We start from the raw sequence: 19,635 nt of genomic DNA, 5'->3' as shown, positions 1-19,635 counted from the left end.
GGCCAATAGTCTCCTGGCCTGTTCCACATATAAAATAATAGTAGTTCCATATATGCTGCAGGATTTCTGAAAGGATAGGGAGATCAACTGAGAAACAGTTCAGTAGTTTGTTCTAGGTATTAAACTACTAAGTGGCAGAGTCTAGGCTTAAATCCAGGATTTCTTACTCTAAGTCCACGATCTTTCCAATACTGTATACCATATCTCAGTAGATTCCATTTCATATCAACATAATCCAGATGAGTGAAGTTAACTCAGTTTTTAATGTCTAGTAATAACTTATAACATAATTCTCAAAGTAGAGTCCAGGAACCCTAGTGGTTCTTGAGACCCTTTCAGGAGGTCTGCAAGGTCTCACATGCATAGTTTTCCAGAAGCTAGTGAAAAGTGATATCCATAGCAGACTGAATGCAGAAGCATATATGAGAATCCAGCTATTTTCTGTTAAGCTAGACATTAAAGACATTTGTAAAACATATTACTTGTATTAAGATACAATGGGTTTATTATTGCTATTTTTTTAAAAATAATAAATATTATTACATTTTATTTTAATTTCAAATACAATAAATGTCAATGAATAAAACTCACATTAACAAAAGCCCTTTGGGGACCAAAAGAGTGTAAAGGGGTCATGAGATCAAAATGTTTAAAAATCACCAGCTTAGGACATTATCTAATCCTTTACTAGGTTTAACAACAAATAAGTATATAAAATTCAGAATAAATAAGGTGTTCAAAACGCTATGAACACCTTCATTGATTAAAAAATTGTGTGGGGAAAGTTGGGAAGTGGGAAAACAATATGGTGTTATAGAAAGGACAATACTTTTATATACAGAAATTCCGGGTTCAAACGTACTAGACATTTCCCTGAGTAAGTTACTGAACCCTCTTAAGCTTCAACCTCTTTGCCTATAAAATAGAGACACTGGCAAACTGCCTTACCTTCTTCTCAAGGTTAAGAGAGTCAAGTGAGATAAATAATGACTATAAAACACTATTTCAATACATTATATTGAATATTGACAATAAAAAAAACCACTACATCACTACAAACATAAAATCATAGCTCTTATTAAAGTTTACCTCTGTGACAGACAGATGGACACTTATGGTTCCTACATCCTAAAGTCCGTCCACAGTTTTGATCACAAGGTGGACAGTTTCCAGGGCAACACTAAAGAGAAAGCAATATATAAAGAACAGGTAATTCAAAAACCCATGAATAATAGGCATGTCATTACTAGTTACAGAACTTATGGAAAGCAAAAGATACACTTTTCACTAAAAGAAGTATTCAAGAATATCAACATTCTTCTGGTAAGTAAACATACTTCACTAAGAACTTATGATGACCTAATTTAACAAATCAAGCTAAATTTTCCTGACTTTCAGTTAATTATTCTATGATTCAAAACATTTCCATCAGATAATTTCATTCCTTTATCTATGCAGAGACTAACAACATTAACCAAAGGAATGTCAATTCAGGAAAACAATTAGTCTGGTTTTTTAAAAAATTTAATTAAAATCAATTCAACGTATAGATTCATTTGGCAGTTATTTATTTTCTTTTTCTTTTTTTCTTTTTTTTTTTTTTTCTTGAGACAGGGTCTGGCTCTGTTGCCCAGGTTAGAGTGTAACGGCACAGTCTTGATTGACTGCAACCTCCACCTCCCAGGCTCAAGCCATCCTCACACCTCAGCCTCCTGAGTACCTAGTTCTACATGCTCTCCCCACCACACCCGAGTAGTTTTTGTATTTTTGGTAGAGATGGAGTTTTGCCATGTTGCCCAGGCTGCTCTCAAACTCCTGAGCTCAAGCAATGTGCCCGCCTTGGCCTCCCGAAGTACTCGGATTATAGGCATAAGCCACTGCTCCTGGCTTCGTTTGGCAGTTATTTTCAAACCATAGATTAAGAGACTAAAGAAGAGAAGCAGAGATAGGCTACTTGCATCCAGCTTTCTTTGTCACTTCCCTGGTTTCACAGACACTTCTGTGTCTGTGAGAAATATAGCTATCTATGACCTGTCCTAATTTTTCAATCATGGACACCAGTCAACTACTTCAAGTCTATATTGCCATCTTAACTCTTTCCTTAACTTCTTACTTACCTAACTTTGGAAAGGAAATACAGACTACAATTGTCTTAAAGAAACTTAGGGTTGTAAGTTTCATTATATAAAAATAGCTAAAAACAAAATGTACATTATTAAAAAGCAATTAAGTCAATATAGTTTATTCTAAAAAATTAGCCAGGCATGGTGGTGCACGCCTGTAGTCCCAGCTACTCGGGGAGGCTGAGGCAGGAGAATTGCTTGAAGGAGGCGGAGGTTGCAGTGAGCCGAGATCACACCACTGCACTCCAGCCCGGACGACAGAGCAAGACTCCGTCTCAAAAAAAAAGGCAATATAGTTTATTCAATTAGACAAATGTTTATTGAGTAATACTATGTGCCTATCCTATCACTTTGCCAGTGGGGGAAAAGGTTATGTGGTCCATGACTTTAATAAGCCAATAGACACTTCTGTTTCGAGTTACGATGGAGTAACAACAACCAGATTTACACTCCTGTCTCAAACCACTAGAAAACCAGATAAAAGATATGAAGCTACAGTTTTGAGATATTAGATAATGAGGCAGCACAGATGGCAGTCCCTAACAGAAGGGGAAACAAACTAGGTAAGTCTTGCAATGCTATCAGCTTACACATGAAGACTTCTGGCTATAGCACAAGGAGGAAGATCATAAGCAGAATCTGGCTGTCTCATAAAGTTGAGTAGGCAAAATTCGTAGTTCAGAGAGGCCAGTGTGGCTAGAATTTGTGCAGAGAAGGCAGCAGTACAGAAAAAGCTCTGAAGAACTCCAGAAAGAACTTCTTGGGTCTTTGGCTGAGTACTGGTCTGTATGTGTGTGAGAGGAAACAATCCAAAAGCTGAGAAAGAACCACTGGAAGGAGAAGGCAGAATAATTTCAAGAGATCACACAAGGCTGGGAAAAAGTCTGTGTTCCTTACAGCCAGAGTAGAAGGACCTTCTAATACCTGGGCATCAAGTAGAGTACTTAGAAGACCTATTGCCTCAGTAATGGGGCCAAATTAGCCCTAAACAAAAGAGTGTTCTGGTCACACTTAAAAATATCAAGCCTCTGAAAGAACAGTTTTTGAGTAACTTAACTTTGTCCTAGAATAAGGCTTAAAAATATTTAAAGAAATACAAATAAACAAAAAGAACCAGCACCCAAAAATGTAAAGTTCATGTCTAGAAACAATCAAAAATCATCTAGCAGACAAAGAAGCAGGAAAACATAACCCCAAAAAAGCAGAAAAGTCAAACAGAAACAGACTCAGAAATGAGAGATGACAGAATTAGTACACAGGGATATTAAAACAGACATTACAAATATAGCCTATCTCACATTCAAGTAGATAGAGGAAGCATGAACATGCTAAGGAGAAACACAGAAGATATAAAAAAGACCCAAATCCAACTTCTAGAGATGAAAATACACAACTTCTCAGATGAAAAACACAGGATGGGATAAAAAGCAGATTAGACAATGCAGAAGAAAATTAGCAATGTTGAAGACAAAACTATATAAAACAGAAACAGACTGAAAAATAAATATAGTATCAGTGAACTTAGAAATTCAAGCAGCATATAATATACATGTCCTCGAAGTCTCAAAAGGTGATGGGTAAGGGAAAACAGAAAAAAAAAATCTGAAGAAATAAAAACCAAAAACTTCACAAATATAATGAAAACTATAAACCTACAGATCTAAGCAGCTTGATGAAAACTAAGTTAAGAAACATAAAGAACACCATACCAAGAACACCAGAAACAAACTGCTGAAAACTGGTGATAAAGCGAAAGATCTTCATAACCAGCCAGAAAAAAAGAGAAACAATCAGTACAGAGGAACAGATACAACAATCACAGCATACTACTAATTGGAAAAAATGCAAGCTAAAAGATAGTAGAGCAATACCTTTTAAGTATGGGGGTTAAAAACTGCCAAACTAGAACTCTAAAGTAAAAATATTTTTCACAAAGACTAAAGAAAGGTATATTCAGACATACAAAGTTGAAAGAATTCATGGCCAGCACTACTAAAAATGTTAAAGGAACTCCTTCAGAATAGAAACAAAAATGAAATGTGATGGAAATGTGAATCTATACAAAAAGATGAAAAACACCTAAACAAGTATGATGATAAATATCAAAAATTACTTTTTCTTATTTTTTCAAGCTATTGAAAAGATAACTCATTATTTAAAGCAAAAGTAAAGACAATGTATTTGGGGTTTATAAAATACACAAATATAAAACATGAAAATCATACATTTCAGTGATCAGAAATATCAAGCTGAGAAGACAATGCACAGGACAAGAAACTATTCTCATTTGAAAAAATTGGTACAATTCCCACTAGTACAAAAATTATCTAGATTAAGGTTCATCTAGAACATTTATTAATATATTAAAGCAAAGCGTATGCCTGAACATTTGGAAAACAATTCAAGACAGCACTTATTGTGGGCCCAAAATGGAGAAATTCAATATAGTCTTTAAATCAGAGGTTTCCAAGGTTAATACACAAACCTTTCTTCTACATTGATGCTTCTGACAGTCACGCATCTTAACACACTTAGTTTCACACAGATAAGGTTTATGACAAGGCATTCGTTTTGTATGCTTTCCACAGCGACAATGCTTTTCCACTTCCTGGAAGAATAAAAGAAATGCTATTAAAATTGATTTTTGTTAATATTTTTTCCTCACATTGCAACTTCTACAATTATTAAAACATAACGAACAAAAATTTTAACACTAAATTTGTATAATAAACTTTACCAAAAACCAATTTGAATTTCCTAAAACATTTGCTTATATCTTACTTTGTTCCAAAAAGGACTTCATATAAATTTGTTATTAAATTTAGAAAACTGATATTGAATAGTAAAAAAAAAAAAAAAAAAAAATAACATAATAAAACCACTTACGTTTCATTACAACCATAACATCTGCAACTCTTGTCTCAGTAAAGCCAAAAAAACTAGATTATCTAGTAAGCTAACTTGTGGACTTGGTACTCTGGTCAAAACCAGAATGACATATACAACTTTAAAGTCTCAAGTCTAGGCCTCTACTGAAGTCTTGAACACTTGAAGTCACCCATGAGGGCTGGGATCAACTTCTTATGAACTCCAGTTAATGTTGATATTTTGACCTAATCTCGTTATAATGAATGTTCTGAATAGCATCTAAAATTAGGAATCCTTTCCAGGTTTTCAATTTACATTGCTAAGATTCATCAGAGGAATCACTATCTATGGCAGCTAGAGCCTTAGGAAATGTATTTCTTAAAAAATAAAACTTGAAAGTCAAAATTATTCCTTGATCCATGGGCTGCAGAATGGATACTGTGTTAGCAGACATGGCATAAAAACATTCATCTCTTTGTACACCTCAATCAGAGCTCTTGGGTGACCAGGTGCATTGTCAATGAGCAGTAATATTTTGAAAGGAGTATTTCCTCATCAGTCAGTCTCAAGAGTGGGCTTATAACCATGCCATAAAGATGTGCTGTCCATAGATGTGCTGTCATCTAGGCTTTGTTGTTCCATTTACAGAGCATAGGCAGACTAGATTTAGCAAAATTCGTAAGATCCCTAGGATTTCTGAAATGGTAAATGAGCACTGGCTTCAATTTAAAGTCATCAGCTACATTAGCCCTTAAGAAGAAAGTCAGCCTATTCTTTGACGGTTTGAAGCTTTAACTGTGAAAGTCCTATATGGTTTCTTCATATTTCATCTCAGTTGAAAATCTTTTGTTTAATGTAGCCACCTTCATCAATTACCTTGGCTAGATCATCTGGATAACCCAACAGCTTCTACATCAACACTTGCTGTTTCACCTTGCACCTTTATATTATGAAGAGGGCTTCTTTCCTTAAACCTCATGAACCAACCTCTGCTAGTTTCAAACTTTTCTTGTGCAGCTTCCTCACCTCTCTCAGCCTTCATAGAATTGAAGTTAGGGCCTTTCTTTGGAGTACTTGGCTTAAGGTAATATTATAGTTACTTTGATCTTGTTTGCAGACCTCTAAATCTTCCTCCCTATCATCAATAAGGCTGTTTCACTTTCTTAACATTCCTGTATTCACTGCAGTAGCAATTTTAATTTCCTTCAAGAACTTTTCCTTTGCATTCACAACATGGCTAATTGATGCAAGAGACCTTTCAGCCTATTTCAGCTTTCAACTTGCCTTCCTCACTAGCTTAATCATCTCTAGCTTTTGATTTAAATGAGAAATGTGCGACTCTTCCTTTCACTTGAACATTTACAAAAGCCATTGTAGGGTTATCAATTGGCCTAATTTCAATATTGTTGTCTCTCAGGGAACAGGAAGGCCCATGGAGAGGGAAAGAAAATGGGGAACGACTGGTCAGTAGAGCAGTAAGAACACATGCACAACATTTAACCATTAAATTCACTGTCTAATATGGGCATGGTCTGTGGCACCCCCAAACAATCACAATAGTAACATCAAAGATCACCAGCATAACAGATATAATGATAATGAAGAAGTCTGAAATAGTGCAAGAATTACCAAAAGTGACAGAGACATGAGCACATACTGTTGGAAAAATGGAGCTGAAAGACTTTTACAAAGGCTTACCATAAACCTTCAATTTATTAAAAATGCAGTATTGGCAAAGCACAATAAAGTGAAATGCAATAAAACGTGGTATGCCTGTACTCTCCTGCTTCTTACCCTAATATTAGGTCACTAAATTCATATAGATCATGACACAGATGTATATGAAAATAAGTAATAGAAAACAACCACAGGACAATCTCATTTGATATATTATGATAGGTAGCTCTTAAAAGTAATTATTACAGGAGATGACTAACTTGTCTACATGTTTCACAGGGACCTCGGTGACAACGCTGTGAACATCTATGGATTCCACATTCAAGTACTTTGTCACAACTGTCTCCACAAGTTGGTACATCTTCTGTACAAGGCAAAGAAAACTCTAAAAACATATAAAAAGTCAATGTTAATAATAAGAGACATTATTATTAAACATCAACAAAGTGCCATGTTCTTCAGGCTCCCTAAGGAACACTACCACTTTCAGACTATAAATTTTTGTATCCACATAATCATTGGGAAAAATTAACTTTAATGAAAATAATCCCTAATATTTGTGAAGTTTATGGTTTTTAAAAAGAAATTTGACACAAGTTACCATCCTCAAGAAACACATTTTTATGGGCTATCTACTTCAGAAATAGTTTATCTAAAGAAATGAGTAAAGACTACATAAACCATTCATGAATTTTCCTAATGTAAAAATTTGTCTTAAAAAACTTGCTCTGAACTACCCCACAAAGACAAAAAGAAAGATTTAGTCTTTAAAACACTGTAAAACTCAGGCCAGGTGCAGTGGCTCACACTTATAATCCCAGCACTTTGGGAGGCCAAGGCAGGAGGATTACTTGAGGCCAGGAGTTCAAGGCCAGCCTGGGTAACATAGGGAGAGCCCATCTCTACAAAAAATTTTTTTAAATGAGCCAGGCATGGTGACAGGTGCCTGTATTCCCAGCTACTGAGAAGGCTGAGGCAGGAGGATCACTTGAGCCCAGGAGTCTGAGGCTGCAGTGAGCTAGGATCACACCACTGCACTCCAACCTGGGCGACAGGATAAAACCACCTCTCTTAAAAAACTGTAACAACTACAAAATTATAAAACTCACCTTTAACATAAACATATTGTGACAAGTATTAGTAGTCTTATACATATGATGCTGTTATTTGTGGAGAGTCAAAAAAGCTTACTCAAAGTGCTATCCTACTATGCTATATCTCAAAGGAGCCTAAAATAAACTCACCTATAACCTATTACATAATAATGACAATAGCACAGCCTCCCTTATTATCAAACCCCACCAGACTGGTACATTTGTTATAACTGATGTACTTACATTGGCACATCATAATCACCCAAAGATCATAGTTTATATAAGGGTTCACTCATGGTGTTGTATATTTTATAGGTTTGGACAAATGTATAATGACATATATCCACCATTATAGTATCACACCGAGGAGTTTCCCTGCCCTGAAAATCTTCTATGTCTCTCCTATTCATCTCTCTCTCTCTCCTCAACCCTTGGAAGCCATTGATCACCACAGTTTGGACCTTTCCAGAATGTCATATAGTTGGGGGCTTAAATTTTGTAGCTTTTTCAGACTGGCTTCTTTCATTTAGTAATATGCACTTAAGTTTCCTGGAGGACATCTTTTGAATGTCTTTTCATGGCTTGACAGATCATTTCCTATATATTAAAAAAACACAAGTCTTACTTGATTTCTGACATGGACAGAACCTTTTCCCAGATCGAGGACATTCTCCACAAGCACCAACATGGCAAACTTGCTCACATGTATGATTCCCACATGGCAGTGTTTTTCCACATACCTAAAATGAAATGCAATAAACACTAATGAAGGATTCAAAAGTTAACAAAAAAAGACTTCATACAAGACACAATCCATTTTTCAATCACAAATAAATAACTGCTTTACGTCCCTCATATTATTTTACTTTATATTTTATACAGGTGTTATACGTATGTATATACAGATACATATATACATATGTATACACACACATATATTTCTTATGCACCAAAAAGTATATTTTAAAAATACAATACGGAAAAAAACTACATGCAGCTCCATATGGCCATTCACCAAGGAGTTCTAAGTGGCATTAAAACCATGCCAATTCTAGGACAAGCAACCTATAAAATCAATCTTACTTCCTCAATTGGATTAATTCAAGAAGCAGGGAGGGGTGCTGGTTGAAGAGAGGGGAAAGAGAAGAAGGGGACAAGAGCTAGCAAGAAAGAGTACAAATGTAGTGAATCCAAAATTCAACAAATAGCCGTTACTTTGAAAAAAATTTTTCCTCCAATAATGAAAAATGATATTTAATTTAAAAGTAGTTTCTTAAAACATGATATAATTCATCTGAGTTGCTATTCTTCCTTGCCTTTTATCCAACTAAACCTGATTAGCCTTGCTGCTTTCTAGGTTGTCTATGCTTTGTGTATTCTTTAATACCCACCCCTCGAAATGCATATAAACTTACTTGATCACAGTGCCATAGTGGACTTGCACAACTTCTTTCAGCTACTTTTTTGCCACAGACACACTTTTGTCTACTAACTCTTGGACAAGGCTGACAGCTTCCTAAAACCAGAATGATAAATTAGCACGGAAACATAAAAGCAATAAAGATTGCTTTGACTTTTGCTTAAAGTCAGAAAAATCTAATGGGTATGGCCTTTTACCTGCATGACAAGGATTTTCACACTTATGTTGCCCACAAAGCAACTTCCGTCCACACGGCAACTGACAAGACCATTCCTTGGCACTGCACCTACGAGGGATAGGTTTTGCTTTCTTACAGTAACAAGTAGTTGTGACCATCTTTGGACAAGGAGGGCAGGGACCTAGAATTCAGTAAAAGCAAAAAAAAAAAAAATCTAAAGTCAGAAACTAAAACTTTCAATTTCTACACCTATCAATAATTTCTAGAACTTTTTTTACTGATACTTTACAGAAGGCAATAACTTTCAATATTTTCTCATGGCAAACTTAAACTGTGAATTCAACTTTTACAATTTTTTTTTTGCCTCAACATAAGAAGAAATAATCACCCACAAACAATTTAAAATGCAATATATAACTCACCTGGATGACAGAGGAGTAAACACTTATGGCCACAAGGAGGTTTAAATTCACGCTCACATACTTGGCCACATGAATGAGGCACAAGCCACGGATCTAAAGGTGGATCTTCTACTTTTCCACAATAGCAATAGTACCTACTAGGTGTTTCAGATCGTTTGTATTCAAACCTACATTTTGGACTACAAAGAAGAAAATTATTAAAGCTAACTTCACCTTTAAAAGCAACATGAGAGAAGAAATATACTTAGTAACAGAGTATATTCTGTTAAATTAGTTTTATGTTAAGAACTCTGCTCCATCTTTGTGTTAGTGAAAAAACAAGATCTTATTAAAATCTATTTCAACCATATAGAACAGCACTGCACAATACAATGTGCTGAGATGATGGTACAGTTTTATACCGGAATTGTCCAATACAGTAGCAATTAGCCACATACTGTGAGCACTTGAAACGTGGCTAGTGCTTACAACTGAGGAAGGAATCAAATTTCTTATAATTTCTAAATATTGAAACAGCTACATGTGGCTAGTTACCATGAATTAGACAGCACATATCTAGAATACAGCTACAAAAAGAAACATTAGTTTTCTACTAACCACCTGAACTTTATTCTTCAGGAATTCACTCTGCTTTTCATAAAGCTCAACTTTTTAAGTTTTGTTTTGTGGTTTACAAATAAACAAAATATATTAGCAACAGCAAACAGAAGAGAGAAGTCAGGTTATAGACAGGCAATACCGCAAGAAACATGACTACAATTTAGAATTAAGGGGGAATAAACTTGAAAATAAAGAATTTCATAATTCTCAACATCTAGCACAAAAAAACATATAATTCTTTTTTTTTCTTTTTTGAGAAAAAGTCTCACTCTGTCACCCAGGCTGGAGTATAGTGGCGCAATCTCGGCTCACTGCAACCTCTGCCTCCTAGGTACAAGAAATGCTTGTGCCTCAGTGTCCCAAGTAGCTGGGAATACAGGTGCACGCCACCATGCCCAGCTAATTTTTTGTATTTTTAGTAGATCCAGGGTTTTTGCCATGTTAGCTAGGCTGGTCTTAACTCCTGACCTCAAGTGATTCACCAGCCTTGGCCTCCCAAAGTGCTGGGATTACAGGCGTGAGCCACTGTGCCCAGCCCAAAAAAAAGATATAATTCGAATGTGCCTAAGTCAAAGAAAAGTTCAAGTACCATGAAAGACTTTAAACTTCCACTATTAAAATAAATAAGTTTTGGTAGTAAAAGTGTTAACCTTCAGCTCTATCAAAAATGTACTTGTAGATCATCATAGATCACTCCATTCTCAAAAGATGCTCTAACCTTATCTCCCAGACAAATGAGTATAGTTAGTGTACTATACTATATTATATTATACTAGAACAAGTTTCAAATTAACATTTAAATTTCTTTTGTATCATATACAAAATATTTTCATTGTCATGAGGACATGTTCTGTTTCCAAATAAATGCCACATAAATACTCAAAATAACCAAAAGATATTTGTTCTTGTAATGAAAAATCAAAAACAAAATACTAAGTTCATCTGCCTCTGGAATAAATAACTGGCACTTTGTTGGAAGAGTTCAATTTTTTTTATTAAAAGAAAAGTGTTTACTATTTCTTTAAGCTAGTGTGGAGGGGATATGTATTTTTAATAAGCGTGGGTATGGATGACTAATAGGCAACCCAACATACCTTAACACTGCCCATCAGCACTGAAACTGAACTGGCCCAGTGAGGGTAACATGTGCAAATATATGAGTTTTATTTTAAATAACGGGATGCCAACAATGAAATGTAATTATGCTAGATCTTCTTCATTAAAAAGCAGTATCTTAGTAGAAACCTGTATTTTAAATTTTTTATTTCCATAAAAAACTTAAAATTATTAACATTTTACCAAATTCTAGCTCCATCTTGATGAGGATTAAACAAAATGGGTTCTTAACCAGAATGGTCATTTATTTTCTTAAAAAAATATGAAATATGGAATGCAAAGTATATGGCACAGCTGATTAAACTGTTGTTCCTTTTAAATTAGAAGTAACGGTACATTTTTTTAACTGATCCTTTCCTCTTCTGTGGCAAAATGACTACTTAAAACAGAAGTGAGAAGAGCGAGGGTAAAAAAATATATATACATAAGGTTTAAATCTCTAAACTAACAAGCTGGAACACCTGGCTTAATTCTGTACCTATTAGACACTGAAATTCCTCCACCACAAGTAAACAATATGCAGGAGCAAAACAAATATATTTGGAAATGTTAAACAGTTTCCAAAAAGTGTGCATTCAATGAAAAGAAAAATAATGTTTCTAAAAGCAAGGTCATAAGACATAACTCAGCTGGAAGAATAGAAAAAGCACTGAATTTAAAAGCAAGAAATCCTAGGTTTCAAATTTTGGCTCCACTACTTAAGAGTGAGGAGCCAGAAGTCATTTCCCTTCAATTAACTTCAACATCCCCACTGGTAACAGGTGAATAAAATCTCACCAATTGCTGAGAACTATTTTTACATACTCTTCTAAAAGTAACTAGCACATCTAAATGTTTTTAAAAACTATACCACTGGCCAGACGCAGTGGATCACGCCTGTAATCTCAGCACTTTGAGGGGCCAAGGTGGGTGGATCACTTGAGGCCAGAAGTTCAAGACCAGCCTGGCCAACATGGTGAAACCTCATCTCCACTAAAAACACAAAACTTAGCCAGGCATGGTGGCAGGCACCTGTAATCCCACCTACTCTGGAGGCTGAGATGGGAGAATTGCTTGAACCCGACAAGCAGTGGCTACAGTGAGCCGAGATCGCACCACCGCACTCCAGCCTGGGCAATACAGCAAAAACTCTGTCTCAAAAAAATAAAAATTAAAATTAAAATTGAAAAAAAAAATTTAAACAAAAAATTAGTTACTAAAGTTACAAAATATGACCACACAGAGCCCATGAAGCTTATGCTTCATTACTTTGACAGTCAATCTACCTCTCTGGGCAGCCAATATGAATAAATTCCTTATTGTCTTTACTTAGCAGAGATATAAAATTCTACTCTCCAACTCTTTCTGGAAATACAACAAAAGTTCTCAAGATCAAATAATCATCAATAATAAGCAAAACCAATAAATGTAAAAAAATGATACTGTATAATATACACCTGCAGTTTTGAGATTTGGGAGGATAAAACTGGGAATCTTATAATCAAAATACATTAAAGGATAGTCTTGTACAATGTAATAATAATGCATACTCATAGAATTCTGGACAAGAAGATCACAATTATGAATGATTCTCAGTCCTACAGAAAATTGAAAGTCCTTTCAAAGGATAATTAAGGAATTGTTTTGCAAAGGGAAAATTAAGTCTGGGTGATTTATTAGTTATCAAAAGGAACTAGTAGTTACACAAATTCAAACTGAAAAAAACAAGCCTTTATCAAGATTCCACATCTTCACACACCAAATGACTAATCAAAAGCCCAACATGGATATTGAAACCACCAATAAAGCAACTTAGAGCCTACAATTTTCATTTATTCTACAATTTAATAATCCAATTAGGCCAGGTGCAGTGGCGTGCCAGCCTAGTTGGCACTTTGGGATTTTTTGGGGTGGGTCACCTGAGGTCAGGAGTTCAAGATCAGCCTGGCAGACATGGTGAAACCCCATCTCTACTAAAAATACAAAAATTTAGCCAGGCATAGTGACGGGTGCCTATAATCCCAGCTACTCAGGAGGCCGAGACAGGAGAATCTCTTGAACCCAGGAGGTGGAGGTTGCGGTGAGCCAAGATCGCCACTGCACTCCAGCCTGCATGACAAGAGCGAAACTCCATCTGAAAATAATAATAATAATCCAACTAATTAGAAAAAGTTACCAAGGCCAGGGATAATCTCTCTTTCCAAAATCATCATCAGTCACAGAAGATACAAGAAACTGGCTGTCTTTAGCCCACTTCTGGATACAGGGCATGTGAAATATACAGAAACATCCCGAACAGCTCCAAACCTAAGACAAAGGTATCAGAAGTTAATATATGTTAATTTTTCTTTGTTAATTGTAAAATAATTTAAAATGAGTATCACACTAAACTATTTTCAAGAGCTACCTAAGGATTAAAGAAAAAAGGTCTTTCCTTCCAGTATAATAGAAGAACTGTTTCACAGGAAATGCATTTAAATGTAGGATACTTTAAAGAAAATTATTATTAATCACAGATTCATTCAGCTAGAAATAATTACTGCTAACATTCTGGACAATCTCCAAATTTATATATATATATTTTTTTCACACTTTTAAAAAATGAGGTCATACTATAATAACTGAAATGTAACTTTATAGTCTTTTCTATAAGCATATTTATAGCTATACATTACATCATGTAGACTTACGTACTTAAATTTCTTGTTGTTGGATGATTATTTCCAAGTATAAATAACACTACAAAAGAATCCTTAAACATAAATATGTACATAAATCTCTACATAGCCCTTTTGTTATATAAAACCTATTAGTCTAACACCTAACTAATGCTAAATTCTAAAAATTAGGTAATCAAAAAACAAGAATATACATAATTTAAAAGCTTAATAATACTAAATTCATTTTTAAAACCTGCCAAACACTTTGATAAAACTGATAAAAATCAGTTCCCCTTTCCTTATAACATTTTACAACTGTTTGATAAAATCAGACACATAGCATATTGCATGAGCTAACAACAGCATTAAACAGCCGACTTCTTAGTTTGGGTTACCCCCAAAGCAGTATCTAAGAACTTGGATGCAGGAGTAAGGGGACTAGACAGGAAAAAGAAATGCCAATGAATGGCATATGGTTGAGCTGATTACCACTAAGGGCCACAGAAGTTCAATCCTACAGGGGACCCTCTGCAGAACCACGTAAAACACGCCTTGGACTGCCCAGCCCCACTCGCTAATGGAAAGGAGGTTGGGGCATTCACCTACCAACTCCTTGTGGTGCAATGTTGCTGCAAGGGGCTTTAACTCCCCAGTGCTTCTGCACTATACCCATGTACTAGCTAAGTCAATTTCCAAGAAGAAAATTAGAGGTGGAAAAAACGCACACACACAGCAAGTGTTTAAAGTGGGTTTGTATCTGCATGCAGAGACTATGCATTCCCTGCAGCTGAAATCAGAGTAAACCAACTAGATATGACTCTAGGCACAAAAGGCATCTATATCTGCTATACTCTTCTATCCAACCAGAGCATGTTAAATTTCTGATTCACTCTACATGACCAAACTATTTCATCTGACTTCATTTGCTTTCTCTAGGCAATGCTGCTATAATAGCAGTGAATTAATCTAAGGTCTAAATGTTGAGTCTTTCACATTCAGTAATCACTTCTTAATTGCTTCATTAATGCCCTTTTAAATTTACATATATATATCTTTATCACTAGGCCATATCTCCTCCAAGGACATGAGTTTTGTCTGAATCTCGCTCCCCACTGACCCTCACCACTTCCCAAAATGCCTTTAACACAGGATATGCTAACTAATTAAGCCGTAAGTGTTACTGCCAAGTTCTACTTTCTTGAAGATAGGGACCGTATCTTTTTCCAAACCCAATAAAAGTAATAAAATATAGTACATTTAACATTTCACTTTTGTGGGAATCTCTAAAGTACAGATGCTAAAAATGTTCTATCAAATCAACATTTGCATTAAAACTGAAGACAACCAAGTTATATCAATGGTGCTAAAAATACTGCATACTCATTTAGTGGTAATTTTTTTTTAAATTACAGATTTTAAGATGAAGATCAATTCATATACAAAATTCTCAAATGAAGCATTTTTAAACAAAAGTAAACAAAAGAATAATAAATCGTTAAGTATTGTAAGTGCAAACTAAGATATTTTGGGGAGACACATTAATATAAATAAGGAGGAAAAACTTACTGCTTGGTTTCTCTTCACGGAAGCAATACAAATTAAGCATGTCATAGCCCCTGCTTGAAAAGCTTCATTTACATATTGTTTTGTTCGCTCTAATTCACGTGTATCTCCATCTGGAAATTTAAAGATTGAAAATCTCACCCTAAACAACATCTGAAAATAACACAAATTCACTAATAGCACCATATTATGTAAGAACTATCTAGCAATATCAATTGCTCAAAATATAGCTGTAAAACAAGAAGTTTTTTTTAAAAAAAGTAACCAATGAGCTGTCAAGAGGTAACAAAGTCTGTGTATTAAATCTTGTGTACATGGTTCAAAATCAGTACCTCAGCTCTCTCTCTCAGTTATACTTGCTTTTTTGGCTGTTACAATTCTTAACAAATTTGGCAGAGGCAGAGCCATAAGCAAGAGCAGCAAGATATAAAGTCTTAAGGAAAAGCAAAGTGTGAGAGGAAAAACCTAAACTAATTAGTAGAGCCACTGAGCATAAATATAAGCAAAGATGTGAGTGAGTGGGGGTGGGTGTGGGTGTGTGTGTGAATTTAGTAGGTGTATTCCTAATAAAAACTTGTTGAATGGAAAGACCCTAAGGTTTTTACAGTACAATAGCCACATCTCATGAAATTATGTTCACTATTTCTGCTTAAGAAGGTAGCATAAGCTTTTTAGAAAAAACAGTACCTGACACTATTTTCTTTGAGTAATCATTGAGTGCTTATTTGCTAGACACTGTACTATTAGTACTTCAGTAGGATTAAATGAGCTATTATCTTCATTTTACAGATGAGAAAACTGAGGCACAAAAGAATTAACTTCAGTTTGCCTAGAAAGTGAACCCTCTTAACCTCTATGCTACACTGCAGTGAGCAGTTACTGCAGGAAGGTCCAACAAATAACAAGTAACAGTAAAATGAAAAACAGAATGAGTCCCCTAAAGCACAAATGACACCAAAAGGGCAATAATCTGAGTCACTTTAGTATGAGAGAAATAAGCCTACATGCCTTTAAAATAATAAAGATTGTTCAATAGCAGTTAACTGAGTCTTCAAAAAAAGTAGATTAAAACATAAACTACCATAAGTACAGAACTTACCATGGCAATAACGTGGTTCAAGCCAAAATTTAAGTTGCCAAAAAGAAAAATTAAATAAATAGGACGTGGCTAATTCTTTACTTTCTAAAATCATCTGAGTAAACACGGCACTTACAAAAGCTTGCCCTACCATAAAATAAATGTGATTTAGGACATTAAGCAAAATAATCGCAAAGTACTCTCAAAACTATAAATTATTATAAAATTATTAAAGACAGTTGCTTTATTTTAAACAAACATTGAAGTTTTTTAAAAAAATCCTTAAAAGGAGAATAGCATGGGGCGCCTATTTTGCTTTTCAACAAAGCTGGCATTAACAGATACAAAACATTTTAAATTTCATCTAATTTAACAGCTAACTCAAAAAACAGAATTTAAGAAGAAGATAGAACAGGCTTTTACAAAATAAAAACCTTATATTTTAAAAATTTATGTAAGATTTCTTTGAAACATGTATTAAAGTTTGGCTGCATCAATAAAATGTACTGCCCAGCACATCACAGCGGATAGCATGGCATTTGAAGTCACGCATTTTAAAAAGATGACTCTGGCAACTAAAGAAAAATGAGTATGTGGAGGCCAAGACTGAAAGAAGGAAGTACCGGTTAAGAGACAGTTAACAGCAGATAAAGCAAAAAATGACCTTGCGCAAGTTACCTAATGTGTCTCAGTTTTCTCATCTGTAAAATTAGTAGTAACAGTTATCTACCTCACAATTATTATATGGATTTAATCCACATGTTAAGCAGCTGTAAAGGCTTGAACTAGGCAATAACAGTACACAGGCAGAGTAAGGGTAGATTTAAGAAATTTAGGAAGTAAAACTTAGGAGGACATGGTGACAAAGAGATTGTGCCAGTTTTAAAAGCTGATGTTCATGTCAAGATTCAGAAGGAAAGAGTGCTGTGTCTGCTGAGCTAACATGGGCAGAGGGAGAATTGCAGTAAACGACATGCATATGCCATCTCTGCTCCCAGATGTCTGGCTTGGGAGGGTGACTGAGAAAACTGTAGTGCTATTAAGATAAAGAAAACAAAAGAAATAAGTTCTTTCAACAGCAGTTTGATGGGTCCATGCGCCAGCAAGATAGAGAAACTCATCAGGAAGTTGGCCATGCAAGTTTGAAATTTGAGAGAAGAATCATAAAAATGCAAAGGCTGTGCTCAAATAAAAATGAACTCCTTTGGTAAAGTCCTGGTCTTCAATTCACTAATGTTAAGGTGGGAACCATCCCATTACTCTGGCATGTATGTTCTTAAATCAAGTGATCAGATTTTCTTACATTGGTAGAGGCAAAGGAATGGGAATCAAATACTAATGGATTTTATACAAAACAGCATAAAAAAATTACCATAACACTTTTAAGATTAAAACCAGATTAAAAATTAATAAAACTTACAAATGACAAATGTTTTCTACATACTAGACTGAAAGACATTATTGCATTTTCTATTTTAAAATAAAATGACTCTATCTAGAATGGTTTAAGTGAGGTCCTCTCAAAGCAGAAAACTTCTTAAGATTATTTTCTATAAGGTCCTTTAGAAACAAGAAACCCTCTAACCTTAGAGTTACTTTTTATCAATTCTTACCTTGCCGACCTAGACTTCTCAGCCAAACTTCCTAATCTTAATTCCTTAGCAGATACGGTAAATTCCTTAGAAACCTACATGAGGATGTGCAACTATCTTCATGATCCTGTCAATATACTCAGGCAACTACCTAATCACCAAGGTTATGGGTTGGGAAGGGAAGGGTGAAATACATCAATCCTTCTGTCTGAAGACTTAATTAACTCTCAGCCAGGCACAGTGGCTCACGCCTGCTACTTTGGGAAGCTGAGGTGGGAGAATTCTCTGTAGCCAGGAATTCAAGACCAGCCTTGGCAACACAGGAAAACACTGTCTCTACAAAAAAATTATAAAAAAATTAACGAGGCATGGTGGTGTGTGCTTGCAGTACCCGTTACTTGGGAGGCTAAAGCAGGAGGGTCACTTGAGCTCAGTAGTTCAAGATTGTAGGGTGCTATGATCACATCACTGCACTCCAGCCTGGGCAATAGAAGAAGACTGTCTCCAACAACAACCAAAAAAAAGACTAACTCTCATGCTCTTTATTTGCCTTTATGCTAACTCATGCTCAAACTCTGCTATGCTTCTGATTCTGTTGTACTAACAGGCCTGAATCCTGGCATCACTGGCCTTATACTTCTCATGAAAGCACAATATAATAACTAAGGAACACATTAGTATAGAGTAGAAGAAGAGAGCTTAGGATGTGGGGCCTTATGATCAAGGGAAGACATGACTGAAAAAAGAAACAAATTTTTGGCCGGGCGCGATGGGTCACGCCTGTAATCCCAGCACGTTGGGGGGCCGAGGCAGGCGGATCACGAGGTCAGGAGATGGAGACCATCCTGGCTAACACAGTAAAACCCTGTCTCTACTAAAAACACAAAAAATTAGCCGGTAGTGGTGGTGGGTGCCTGTAGTCCCAGCTACTCAGGAGGCTAAGGCAGGAGATTGCCGTGAACCCGGGAGGTGGAGCTTGCAGTGAGCCGAGATCTCACCACTGCACTCCAGCCTGGGCGACAGAGCGAGACTCCGTCTCAAAAAAAAAAAAAAAAAAAAAGAGAAACAAATTTTTTAAAAGAAAGCAGCAGCTATGATAGAAAATCTCTAATAATCAAGCCACAAAATACATTAAACATTCCAGCAAACAGATATACAGCACAGGCTACAAAACAGGCACTACTGTAAGCACTACAGTACTTACATATACTGATTCATTTCATCCTAACAACTCTATGGTATTTAGCATCATTATACCCATTTTA

At 35.5% G+C, this 19,635-nt stretch overlaps 1 protein-coding gene across 1 annotated transcript in view; it reads right to left on the bottom strand.

Moving 5' to 3' along the window:
• Positions 1–19,635, bottom strand: part of NFXL1 (nuclear transcription factor, X-box binding like 1) — a 73,153-nt gene that overhangs the window by 47,797 nt on the left and 5,721 nt on the right. The window contains exons 4-12 of the mRNA XM_003258418.3: positions 15,704–15,813; positions 13,654–13,784; positions 9,783–9,961; positions 9,380–9,541; positions 9,178–9,278; positions 8,388–8,502; positions 6,929–7,053; positions 4,609–4,731; positions 1,090–1,180 (exon numbers count right to left, since the gene is read on the bottom strand). Coding sequence (XP_003258466.1) covers positions 1,090–1,180; positions 4,609–4,731; positions 6,929–7,053; positions 8,388–8,502; positions 9,178–9,278; positions 9,380–9,541; positions 9,783–9,961; positions 13,654–13,784; positions 15,704–15,813 — 1,137 coding nt within the window. The remainder of the gene's footprint in view (positions 1–1,089; positions 1,181–4,608; positions 4,732–6,928; positions 7,054–8,387; positions 8,503–9,177; positions 9,279–9,379; positions 9,542–9,782; positions 9,962–13,653; positions 13,785–15,703; positions 15,814–19,635) is intronic.

The sequence above is a fragment of the Nomascus leucogenys genome, chromosome 20 (assembly GCF_006542625.1).
Source record: "Nomascus leucogenys isolate Asia chromosome 20, Asia_NLE_v1, whole genome shotgun sequence".
In the NCBI taxonomy this organism is placed as follows: Eukaryota; Metazoa; Chordata; class Mammalia; order Primates; family Hylobatidae; genus Nomascus; species Nomascus leucogenys.
Note: the sequence above shows the minus strand (reverse complement) of the source record. Positions and strands in the feature narration are given on the sequence as shown.